We start from the raw sequence: 13,236 nt of genomic DNA, 5'->3' as shown, positions 1-13,236 counted from the left end.
GAAGAAATCAATAAAGCATGAGCCTCTTATCCTATATTGATTCTTGTAATCCAGCAGCCATTAAATACTTGAGAGATAAGCCTCTTTTAAGATGGTGTGTTTATATTTTGAAGATCAAATGCCTTAATTTTGCTCCTGGGTTTCTAAAATACCAACTGTACGCACTATGGAAGGTTAGCTCTCAGTGGCTGTTTTTACTTCAGAGGACGTTTGAGAGCTGACTACCCAAAGGGTAGTACCATCTTCATTCAATTCCTTCTGCAGAGGTTTCAAGCATGAACTTTCAAAACTGCCATGCATCGAACAAACGTAGCTACACCAGAAATATTTTCACTGAGGAAGAGATTTAGCAAAACTATCTCCTTATGATTTTATTAGAACAATAGTCCTCTGCTATATTTTCATTTTTACATTTTAATTGCTTGGACCATCAGAACTGCTACCTCATCCCACACACTGTCATCTTTTTCTAATATGGATCATTGCAGTGGAAATAAACCAAATCTATGACAGTTGGCTTTTACATTGCATCGAATATAAAAACAGATCTGACCCTTGGTTTAAAAAGACCCAACACAACACTGCTTACTTTTAATCTTCATCTATTTAAATTTAAAATTTTCATTTTAAAATTCATAATGACTAAATTTTAAATAGTAAAATGACAAAAAAACCCTATAATGGATATATTTGAAGTCTTTCCTTTTATAAAAAAAAAAACTAGAAAATAGCTTTTCCTTTCAATTGTTTTAATATTAGCTAATATAATTTAGTTTCTTAACAGACATTTATTTGAAAATGCTACTTTGGTTTTTGTTTTTAATTTTACATATAACACCTTTGGTACCCTTTTAGATCCTCCTGCTTCACTTTTTGAATCTTTTCTATAAGTAATTCCTATACTACTTTCGGGGGGGAGGTTTGATTAGGATTTCTTACAGAACTCTGGTTAGGGAGGGAGCTAGATGGACATTGGGGAATTCACAAGTGATTTCATTGTTGATGAGGATTTCCCTTCCCCCGGATGTCCACAGCAATAATTAGTTTCCAGTGGTTCCTGTACGCTTAGAGTTTTCAAAACCTTCATTAATTCGGGTTCTTAAGCACCAAATTAAACTTCCTTTTAGCCCATCGCCCACCAGAGGCAGTGGAAAGGCAAAGGGGAATGTGGACCTATTTAGAAATAGTTCTTGGCTGTTACAGTAGATTATTTAAACCGCAGCCCAGATTTTCTACTCTGCTTTTTGGTATTTAAATCCCCAGATGAAAGATACATTCACAGCATTTATATTTACAATAATTCTTAATACAAGAGCTAAGCAGCCACCTACTCTCCATGATGTTATAATCTATTTTTCCTACCAATAACTTCATATTACTTACTATGTTTCACCTGGGCTACTCTTAGCTCCTTTTGGGCAGCCCTCAGAGCCATGCTCTCTCTCCTTTCTCCTCTTCTGTTCTCTCTTCTTGCGGTCCTCCTCTCCTCTCCAAGTCCACAAAACCAAAACCCCACCTTTGTCTCTTCTGCCCAGCTATTGGCTGTTAGCATCTTTATTTACCAATCAGAATTGGGGACAGAGTCACAGGGGCTAAATCATTCTCTGTATCTTGAGCAGCCGGCACTTAGCATTACATAGACAGTAAAAGACAAAACCTCAACTTTGGGGAGAGATGTCAGTCTTCATTGTGAGGATGTCGGCAGTTCAGTTCCTGTGAATCAGCAGCAGTTGCTTGATCTACTGGCAAAGCCTCCACTTATGAATCAGTAATGCCAGTATGATCCAAAAGAAACCAAGAAGCTTTGCCAATCAGCTGCGTCTGTGAAGTGTCTTGATATTCTCCAGAATATCAAGAGAAGTTCTGTGGGGCATTGTCACAGTGAGCGATGATCAGTGAAGAAAGCAAGGCAAATCAGTGCCAGTGAAGCCCAACGAAGTGCCTCAGCAAAGCCCACCAAAGACTAGCAAAACGAGACAAGGAGAAGCAATGCCAGAGCACTGTCCGCTGTGTTGGGTTATACTTAGACTCTTTTCAAATATCAAGTACCCTCTCAAGTGTCCACTCCAGCAAAACATCACATGCCCTTTTTTCCAGGAAGCTTCAGGAAAAACACCACATGGTGTGTGTTCTCGCAAAACATCTTCTCACATGTCAGCTTTAGCAAAATGTCCTCTCATAAGACAGTTTTCAGAAAAACATCACATGACGTAACTGAGTCTCCAAAGAAAGCAGAAATTTCCACTTCAGTTCCTCAGAAAGGACTGAGACCTCATAGGTGACAACCTGACAGTGATGGGACATTGAACTGTCCAACCTTATGGAAGGCTTGTACAGTCAGGAATAACTATGTTTTGATCATGACAATGATGGAATGTTGAAGAGTCCATCCAATCTGTGCAAAGCTTGTACAAGAACTACTTTTTGTTCATGATTGTTAACATCAAGCGCTATCAGGTACTTTCATAACATTCTACCCAGTCCTCCAGGTCTTATAGTTCCCCTGTTTTTTTCCTGTTATATTTCCCTGGCTGGCTTTGGCTTTGGTATACCTACTCTGATTGCAGCTAAAGATGCAACTATCACTTGTTCTCAGCACATAAATCAGATATAAGGCTCTTCATTACCCTTCCCCAGCTACAAAAAGGAGCATCTCTGCCTAGAAAACAACAACAGTAGTCTATGGGTTAAACAATCATTTTGAAGGTAGTTTAGCATGCCTGTTAAGCCAAACAATAATAGTAGGTCCCATCCTAGGGCCTGTGACCTCCATAGATATAGGGTTTCTACTGCTTTATTGTACTAAGAAAATATTATTTTCCCTGGGGCAGGTATCAAATCCATTCAAAAGGTTATTCCCCAAACTCTCATGCTACTATTCCCATAGAACAGTGCTTTCCAACCTGTGGGTCATGTCTCTTTGGCAAACATTTAGCTTCAAAATATACCTATAGTACAATTCATAACAGTAGCAAAATTGAAGTTATGAGATAACAATGAAAATAGTTTTATTGTTGGTGTTGGGAGTGGACACAGAATGAGGATCTGTTTTAGCAGCATAGGAACATTGGAACCACTGTTCTAGAAGGAATATCTTGGCAGCAATCTAGACGTATTCTAGTACACAAAAACCCACAGTTAGTTTTCTGTCCAGGCAGCCAGTGTAGCATCTTCAGGCATCATGTGTGGAAGCTAGCAGGAAAAGAGCTTCCACTGTAGTTTGATCTTGATTTCATTGTGTCCTGTAACAAAACTGTATGGTTTCCTCACCAAGAGGGTTTTAATGGGCAAATAAGAACACTACAGTGACACCCTGCTATATAATATGTTCACTTTTTAAGTCATTTATTATGTTAGTAGTACAGCCCATAAATGAGCTGAGCCCAAATGCTTTGGGTGCTGAGGACGACTCTGATGATCATGAGTAGTACTAACATACTGACCCACAGAATCTGCAACTATGTTGTTGCCCCTTCTAGCTGTTTATTAACCTTGTTAATCCTATCATCTTGAGGATGTCAATTGTTCACTTTTCTAAGCTTTAATACAATATAAATAATGTACATCACTGAGAAAATTATCAGTTTTAACTGGTACTAGTTACTTGCTTTGAATTCTTGAATCTCTACATAGTGTCTTATTTTAATTTCATTTATTTCAATCTTTTGAAAGTTACTCTGACATGTTTTCCTTTTAATTTAAATATCAACCTCAATCACACCTGAATCAAGTATAGTCTTGGAGGTTTTTGAAGACTGTATAGTTATGTATTTGGTGGCATTGTTCACTGAATGCCTCCTTCCTTCAGCTGTCCACCATTTATTCACACTGTCCTCTTCCTGTTTGTCTTTGGTTGCTACTTGACTTCAGAAGGAGTTACTATGATGTGTCCAATATCTTTGGGTCCTAGACGAAGTCAGAAAATATCCTTTATGTATTTCCTAACTATGAGTGGAAGGGAATTTAATAGTCACTCTGTGGGGTTTCTTTTTTATCCTTACTACCTTTCTGAATGTGGGCATTCTGGTTTCTGTGAATAAGTGTACCCTGGATTCACAAGGGCTTCCATAATTACTGTGTATTACTATGTGGTTGTTGAATCACATGAGAAAGAAGGGCATGAAGAATTGTCTCTCAAGAAGGTTGCAGTCTGTTTGGCCAGTGGATCAACCTGTGCAGAATAAAACACAGAGTGAAGCCAGTGAAACTGTTGTGCTATTAATATGTTCATGAACCTCACAAAGACCACCAATGAGTTGAGTCAGCTGTGATTGCATTAGGGTCTCTTCATTCACGTGTGAGCTTGATCTCTCCACCAACTGATACAGTAGGAAGGTGAAGCCCTGAGCCTAGTTTTAGGCAAGCATTTACAGAGGCAACAAGGGGGTATGTGGCTTGATATACATCTGATTTGGGTGGTGCATTATGGGCTTTAGCATAATCGAGTGGTGCTGGGAGGTAAACTATAAATTTAACTATTGTTTTCCTCCTTATTAGTGGTTGTTAGGAAGTGAAGTGCCAGGGGTTAGCTTGTAACCTAGCGGTGCAGATTTGTTGGGGAATAACCTGGAAACTGGTGCTACCTGCAGGTTTTGTTGGGGTACCCTGGAAACTGGTACCAGGAACCAGCCTGTTAGCTTACTTGAGTTCAACCTTAGGTTAGGCTCTCTAACATTGAGTTTGACCCCAAATGATTTGGTTTCTCAAGACTACCCTGTTTGAGAAAAAACCTAAGAGCAGGCTGGCACATGTTGACATGTTGAGAGCATGTCCAGCACACTCCTGTTGTCTCCCACAGTCCTTAGAATTTATTATCAAAGAACTTGTCTTTATTCCTTATGTCTCTTAAGATAATCTGGCATCCCAGAAAATAGAGTCATTGTGGTTCTGATTCACTATGTTCACTCTCATTAATACAGATGAAATTTGAAATGTTACAGATTAAAGACATTTCCTCACATAGGTCTTGCTGGCTAGTACAGAATTGCCTCTTTCCTTTATATTCCCAACATAACAATTGGGTGTAAAAAAATGCAATCCTCTTTTTTCTCCCCAGTGTCTTTTTTTATAGGGGGCTCCCTGTGTCCAGTTTTCTGACAAATTGCATTCTCTCTGAGGTGAGCTGATTATAATTACAAAATCAAAGACTGAAGCATATGGAATAAAACACAAGGTGGGAGCATCAGGTGACTTTTTGAGCAGCAATAACAATAATCAGAATAGTAAGAGGATATCTTGGAGAGCAATGTGACAAAGACCAAATCTGGAATTAGTAAGGAGAGCCCTATGTGCCAGACTGGAGAATTCACTGTAGGTCAAAAGGAGCAAATAACTATTGAATATTTAAGCCAGGTAGAGAAACAATGATAGTCACTTGTCATTTTCAGGGTTATTCATTTGCACTGGGTTTAAACTTATTTTAAATAATTTTTTCATTCAGAACATAGAATGCCTTGTTTTTGCTCATGGATTTCTAAGGCATCAAAACTGATGCTCTACTATATTTAGTATTCATCTGTCACGCAACAGCTATTTTAACACACACAGAAGATTCTCCACATCAAAGACGATGCTTTTTCCATTTCTGTCCCTTAAAAGTACTTGCAAGTTTAGCTGATGTTGATATAAAATTATTAATTCATTTTTTCCATTTGTAGTTTTTCATGATTATTATTTACAACTTCCAAAGCTGATGATGTACAAGGTGGATTAAGAGGCAGTTTAGAGTTTGAATGACAGTGAGAACAAGAAGCAGGTACAGAACGGTGGGCACAGAAGAGGTTTAAAGACCGAGAGGATCTGGAATTAGGTTTCCCCTGGAAATTTGATATGGTCTGATAATATCAAAGAGAGCATACTTCTGTATGATAAGTAGGCTCTGAGAATAGAAATATGTTGAGAGGTCAAATTGGCTTTGATGGCAGAGATGAAAAATATCAGTGCTGTATTGCCAGAGAGGCCAAGGCTTCCCAGCCGAAGGAGCTCTTAGAATAGTCTGCCTTCGTAGGAATGTAAGATCTCAGCCATTTGAACTCTTGCATTGTTAATTCTAAGGCAAAGTGAACAGCTTTAAATGCATGTTTAACTGGATCTATTGAGTCTCAGGAACTCCTAAAATTGCTAGCATCTGGGATTTGGGTTTTGGTGATTTTTTTTTTCCATTTGCAGTCAGAAATGTCATCCAGTTTCATTCTAAGAAAGGTATTTCTGCCTCAAAAGAATTTAATGGAGACCTCGATGTAAAATATCTCCTGCTGCGTCTCTTAAAATGATTTTGTTTCTTTTTGATGTTTCTGCATAAAAACTGAAGTAGGTCAGGGCTTGTCAGAATATGTTTCAAGCCTGCAAATGCCTTCCTATTGTTTTTAGGATTCAGACTAAGGCTTAGGTTCTGCTTGCCTCATGGACATTCATGGAACTCTCCTTCCTCATTTCCCAACACCACCCAACCCCAACCTCACAAGGGCTGAGGAGACACCTGTCACTGGAGGGTCATTCTGCATCCTTTTTGGGGTAAAATTTTCTTTCCAGTTCAATGTCTTCTCCTCTTCCACATTTATTTAGTGATGAACTTCCAGACTTACTTACCAGGTGACACTGAAGAAAGACCTTCTCATGACACTAATATTTTTTTTTGTTTGACATGTTTTTTGATTGTGTGTGTGTGTGTGATGACTTATTTAATGATTCTTTTGTCTTCAAGTTTATATTTTCTCTAGAGAAGCCATATAGCCTGTTTTGCTCACCACAATGTCTGAGCACATAGCATGACATGTGTTTGTTGAATGGATGGTCTCGTTAATGCCAGAGACTTGCCGGAGAGTCAAATGATGTATCATAAATACATCATTAATGAGCTATCTCTATGCATCTGACACCTCTTGCATCACCTGTGTCCTTAACACACTCCTGCTGCAGGCAGATCTCTAGGTGCTATCTAGAAATCTGGGGAAATGGTGACTAGGCCTTCACAAAATATTAGCATTTTATACAGCACAAAGAAGCAGACTAGAGGAAAAACAAATATTATTCTGATATTCTTTATGCAATTAAAATAATTAAATACACTCCACTTAAAAACTAAGAAAATACAGTATTAAAGAAAAATAGTATGCAAACTTGGTGGTACTCAATGTAAGGGCTAGAGCATTTTATCTCTTTGCTTGCTCACATGCAAATATATTGTCTGCTTGATCTTTTAAATCCAGATAGAACCTTCTGTTTAAACTTCAAAATACTATAATGAGGCATTTTTTAAAAACAATTGGTTTTCTAACAAATACAGATTAATCTATATCTATATACTAGGCCACTGTTTTTCCTTTTCTGATTTGGAACATTCACTTTCCCAAAAAGCTACATTTTAAGCTGTTCTGTACCTCTGAAGAAATGTTGAGGGGAATATATTCTCTGCTAATGTAGGTGTTTTCTTCCAACACAAAGATAAACATAGAACATGCCTGCTGCCTTTTGGAGGTGGAGTATGGTCCTTTCCAAATATACATATATGAGCTAGAAGCCTGAACAGGCAGCTCACCAAAATGCACCAAAAACTAGTCATGTGTCTGTCAGTTCCTGCCTCCAAAACTGCTTTCATGTGGACTACTTTGAGAGTATAAATCATTTCAATATTTGCTTTTAATAACTCATCACACTGATTTATGATGTATTCATATTTGAGCATAATTCATATTTAAGAAATTATTCAAAATTTTTGATGGTCTTTATAATTTTTTCAGGAAGAAAATTACTTTTCAACCATAATGTCTTCCTACTTGAGACATAGGATAATATTTTTTAGTAAGTATAGAGATGTCGATTAGTGGACTTACAATAGTAACCACTAGAATGATACTTAAACATATTAAGTTTTAGTGTTCATCAGTCTGATAAATGAGAAAAGGTTAACTGATGTAGTTCCCTCCAATACTCAGCAGATTAAATTCTGGCATTGTCCATTGTCTGGAACACACATGGTGTTCTCACAAACTTTACCCAGGTTTTATTTCGTAATGTTGTCTCAGGACTGAAGAGCACTAGCAAGCCTCTCAATGCCTTCATTCTGTGTGCATGACCTTAAACATTTTTTATAGCCAGTTTATATCAAAGGCTCCAAGGCCAAGAGGGTGAGGCAAGGCAGCAAGGTCATTAGCCTTCCGTTTATCATCCTATGACCTACCGGGGAATGGGACTCTAAAAAATCCTCAGAATTTCATAGATCCCTTCCCTTTGTGGGGGCACATTTCTCATGGCCAACCTTCTAAGTCAGGAGCTAATAATACTCTCAACCTACTTGCCTTTGTCAATACACATGACAAGAAGTTGGCTAATTTGTGCTGAATTGAAACCATAATGAAGGAATTTATAATCAGTTCTAATGTATTTGAGAACCAAAGTATATTAGCCCTTCATCAAAGAGAATGATAAAAAGCAGCATTAATATTGGTGGATGGTAATTATTTCGGAGCTCATAATTATTCTCCAGTTAACTATATAGAAATGCTGATAATTTTATTCCTCTTTTAAAAATAAAAGGCATCATGGTCAGATTCCAGCATGTAAGAATGTATTGTACTCCCTTTGTAAGGGCCAAAACTTCAGTTATATTTATGGAAATCACAAAAAGAACTCTTGAAATTAAATAAGTCTGAAGCTCATGGCTGGGTGTTCACTGTAGCTTGCTTTCCCACAGTACTGTTGCTTTCCCACAGAATCTATTTATTGCCTATAGGAGATATAAAATACAGTAATTACTCTTACTCCCTTTCAAAATGACATGAGGTCCACTTTCCTATTAACTCTAATGAGAGTTATGTGTGCATTCCTCTGGGAGAGGAGAATGCACAAGTTTCAAGGTAAAATAAATCACTTCTACACACAGGGTGGAGTGGTCTCATTGCTTTGTAGTTGATGCTTTATGATGCCTATTTAAAACCGCTGATACTCAAGTTGCCATACTTGCTGTTTAAAATAAAAGTAAGCTGTGGTTAGAACGTTGTTAGTGACTCTTATCCAAAGGGTTGAAGCTTTACCCTTGGGAAATCAGGATGCTTGATTTTTAGTAATCCATGGTCTCTGAAGAGGAAATCCACCTGTCTCAAGAACACAAATACTAACTACGCATTTATAATACAATATTCGTGTTCACAAAATTTAAAGATTAGTAAGTATATCAGTCACAACATTTTAGAGTATGTTAGCAAGTGCAAGGGTAGTGGTGTAGGAATAGTGGAAGTCGTGTGGAGATCTCCTGCAGTGAACCCTAGGCTGTGTTCTCTCCACTGAAACATCAAAGAAATCAATGTTGATTTCTACTTTGGCACTCTGATTCCTCTATGTCTTTAGGCATAGACCTGAATGAAATCGAGTGTCTTTATTCTGATTTTTTTCCTGAATTGTTACCTGCCTAAAGCTTTAAAAGAACATCAGATAAAAAAATCTTGAGGGTAAGAAAGCAACATTATGCTCAGATGACTAAAATACAGCTACAGCCTGTACTATAGTAACTTAGGTTTAATGTTATAGTAAAATATTTCTTAATGTATCAATAAATGAGTAGTTGAGATAACTCAAGCTCATCTTCCTTAGATGCCTTCATTCATTTATGATACTAAGGATTTATGTCTGTTTATAATACTTCATATTGTCTGCAATATGTAGGTAGGTATTTAAACAGTGTCCTCTATTAAGAGGCACACATCTTTTTGATGAAGAAGGGGATAGGTCAGCAACTTACACAAAAAGTTCAGGTCAGCATTCTCACCTTATACCTCTTCCCTCTCCACTTGCAATGATTTCCACGACTTCCCTACTTAGCAATGCAGCCAAGGCAACCTATGCTCCACATCAGATAGTTGGAGATTCTGTTTAACAATCTTCTCTTAACCTTGCACCTCACACAGGTTCAAGAGGAAACAGTTTTGTTGCATGTGAAGCAGATCAAAATGTCAACTCAGTAGGAAGAGAAACCGAATGCATTTCAAATACAGACCATGGAAATTACATTATATACCCCAACATGCTTCTATTCAATTTGCCCAAAAGAGATAATAGCGAGAAATAGGGACAAGATTTACATCTCCTTTAAGAATTATCAAATTAATGAGTCAGCAAAAAAAACGACCTGATTTTACTGATTTCTTAAAAACCTGAGAATGAAAAAAAATCAAGTAATTTATTGAAAATCAGAAAGTAGAGATTTGCGAGCAATAAGTAACACCATTCTCAATTTGTGTTGCTTAGGAAACAGAATGTGAAAAATATCTCAATCTTTAAGTAATAATATAATTTTAGTATTTTAAAGGGTGTTTTGAAATTAGAAATGTTTCCACTATTCCAATTCTTCAATTTTAAAAAACAGAATTTAGGCATTCATGCTTTCGGGAACTGCTATTAGGTATATAAGTATAGTTAGTAAACATCAGATAACCCCTCTGTTTTTTTGCATTTGAACGAGATCTTTTTAAGTGTGGATGTCTGTGAGCTCTCAACTGACACACAACATAAACTATTCCTCTCCTCTAGCGTTTCTCAACACAATGATGGTTTCAGGTGTGTTTATGAAAGCATATAACTGAATTTGGCTTGCAGTCCTTTTTCTTTGTTTTGAAGAATCTTGTTCCCATGACCTCATAATTTCATTATCTAATAGGTACGTCCCTTTATATTACCAATTTTTAGTTTTCAATGTTTTGACCTTCACCAGTGACTGATATTTGCAGCAGTCCTGAAAGACCTTATGTTATAGTTTACTATTTTTTCTGCTTGTTTTTGGTATGGTGTTTCCTGTTCTTTGAGATATACTACAGTAGGTTTAGTAGTAAATCGCAAACATAATGAAAAATCTTTGCTGAAAAGATGGAGCATCTTCCCCAAATGTTTGCCCGTCCTTCCCTGTCATGTGTGCTTCCAGTCAATGCTTGCTCTGTTAATAATCACATGGTTAGAATCAAGACCTGACTGTCCATCCCTTCCCAGTCTGCTTTCTAAGACTCTTACATTATGCATGACAAAATTCTTTTGGTTACTGCTATGTGATTGGCTGTCCTTTTCGATAGAGTGTCCTGTGTTTGTAGTCATTGCTTTTTGCATGAGGATTATGAAATGCCATACAAATGATATGGTTGTAGAAATTCAGTAAGGCAATGTGGGACTTGAGTTGCTTTTGCGTGCTGAGTATGTCAATTCTGTGACACTTAAAATTACTTACATATGGCCTTTAACTTCCCCTTTGGTGTGCTCTTTTAGGCTAGCAGAGTAACACTGTTAGTAATAATAAAAGGAATTAAGCATCCTCGGTGTTTTCATGCAATCCTTCTTTAAAACATGATCCTATTATAAATAAATACAGAGGGCATGACATTGCCCAATGGCATGGGCCTAGTGTTTTATAAAGTTGATTTGGAAGTATTAGCCCTGACTGTTTAACTGCTTTGATAGATAACCTGCCTTCTATTGATGGTACCTTTTCTCTGCCAAGTGATAAAATTATCTGTTGATATATTCCTGCATGTGACAATTGCCTTAAATCCACAACTAACATTTAAATTAAAACGCACGGGGGAGTACTTGTGTCATGACAAGTAATTTTAAAAAGTCACAGGTTTTTTAAGTGTATAAATTAAAAATGTGTAAAATAAAAGTGGTAATGATCATACAAAGACAGAATTTTAAAAAGCAGAAAAAGCACAACTTAAAAAACATTCTACTTTTTCTTTTTTAATGTTGTTATCTTGTCCCAAGTTATAGAATAGTCTGACCTGCTGTATATTTATGAGTTTCCTAAATTTAATTAGACAGGACACTGAATAAATTAAGTACATTTAAGTAATTAAACTGCTCCATTTTTTTTTAATGTGAAGTGGGTATTTTTTTTACAAAAAACATGCCTTGATCTGTGATGGAAAGCCCAAACCATGGTGTATTTTTAATGGTGAAAATGTTCAGAAACCAAATCTATGAGATATTTTGGGGAAGGGGAATTTTTTTTTCTTGAAAATAAAAAAAAATCAACTGTGATACAACCACTTCCCTGATCTTTTTTTTTAAATACCCTTGAGAATTTTAGTATTTACGATTTCCCCCTCAGTCTTGTTTATTCTTGAATTGTCTTTTTTTTCCCTCCATTTCTCCATTCTCAATCCTAGGTCCCCTTACAAAGACACAGACAGATGATTTAGGTGACAATGACCGTGCCGAAGACGAAGGTATTTTACCTACAAATCTCTGCATGACGAGGGCCGCGATCACTTCTCCACCCCTTTCTACGTTTTTTACTTCTTGTCTTTTTTTGAAGAGTTCTTTTGAAATTCCTGTTTTGGAATGTGTTTTGTCTTCTTGCTTGTTGTTACACATAAATATGCATTTTAAAATTTTTTTAAAGTGAATGTTACGTTTTACATTTTGATGCCAACCATTAAGATGTTTAAAAAAAAAAGAGGGGCTTCTTTTTTTTTTCATTTTTTGGTTTTCTTGAACTGACTTTTGATATGTTTCATCCCATGTTTTGATGAATCCGTCCACATTCTTTGAACTAACAATCTCTCCCCTCGTAATCCTGTACCCATTGCATGTGCTCTAATCTGTGTAAATACTTGAGCCCAATTTGACTGTGTATCAAGATGACATTTTACTTCCCTTTCCAAAAGATACTCCATGCTCTATCAAAGGAGATATACGCTGATGCAAAGTGTTTCTTGAGCAATATGACTTAGATCATTTTTAATGTGCTTAAATACCACATCAGTTAAGTGATAATTACGTAGAGAACAAAGGCACACTGGCTATTATGGTAAGTAAAAACAAAAAGTGTAACCTCATAAGCGGCCAGGTCCCTTAGTACTCTGCTGGTTCACGATGCTAGAGACATGTTCTGAGGTAAGAAGACTATCTGGCCTGTTACAGGACGCTAATTCAGTTCTGGTACCTGTATCTGAATAACTCAGCTTTCTGGCCACCATGGGTACCAGAACTGGCATGCATTTTCACTAAAACAAAGACATGCAAACACATATTATTAAGAAGTAAAATAAATAAATCTCAAACAATACTTTTCAGTAAATTTAATAGGTATTTAAACACACAAGATTATAGGTGTAATTTTTTCAAACTATGTATAGTTTTTATATAATTCAATAATATGAAATAAAATTTTATAAACGTCAAAGTATTACCATCAATGTTTAATAAGATACTTTCTAGCTCCTGGATACAGGGATTTATTTTCTCCCTCTTATA

The 13,236-nt window shown here is 36.6% G+C and overlaps 1 protein-coding gene across 9 annotated transcripts in view; it reads left to right on the top strand.

Moving 5' to 3' along the window:
* Positions 1-13,236, top strand: part of Nlgn1 (neuroligin 1) — a 905,434-nt gene that overhangs the window by 418,180 nt on the left and 474,018 nt on the right. For 4 of the 9 annotated variants that reach the window (XM_087614453.1, XM_087614442.1, XM_087614460.1 and 1 more), the window contains one exon: positions 12,147-12,206. In XM_087614453.1, coding sequence (XP_087470579.1) covers positions 12,147-12,206 — 60 coding nt within the window. 9 annotated transcript variants of the gene reach the window in all.

This window comes from Rattus norvegicus, chromosome 2 (genome assembly GCF_021556685.1).
Source record: "Rattus norvegicus strain SHRSP/BbbUtx chromosome 2, alternate assembly SHRSP_T2T, whole genome shotgun sequence".
Classification (NCBI taxonomy): Eukaryota; Metazoa; Chordata; class Mammalia; order Rodentia; family Muridae; genus Rattus; species Rattus norvegicus.
This window is presented reverse-complemented; position numbering and strand designations above follow the sequence as displayed.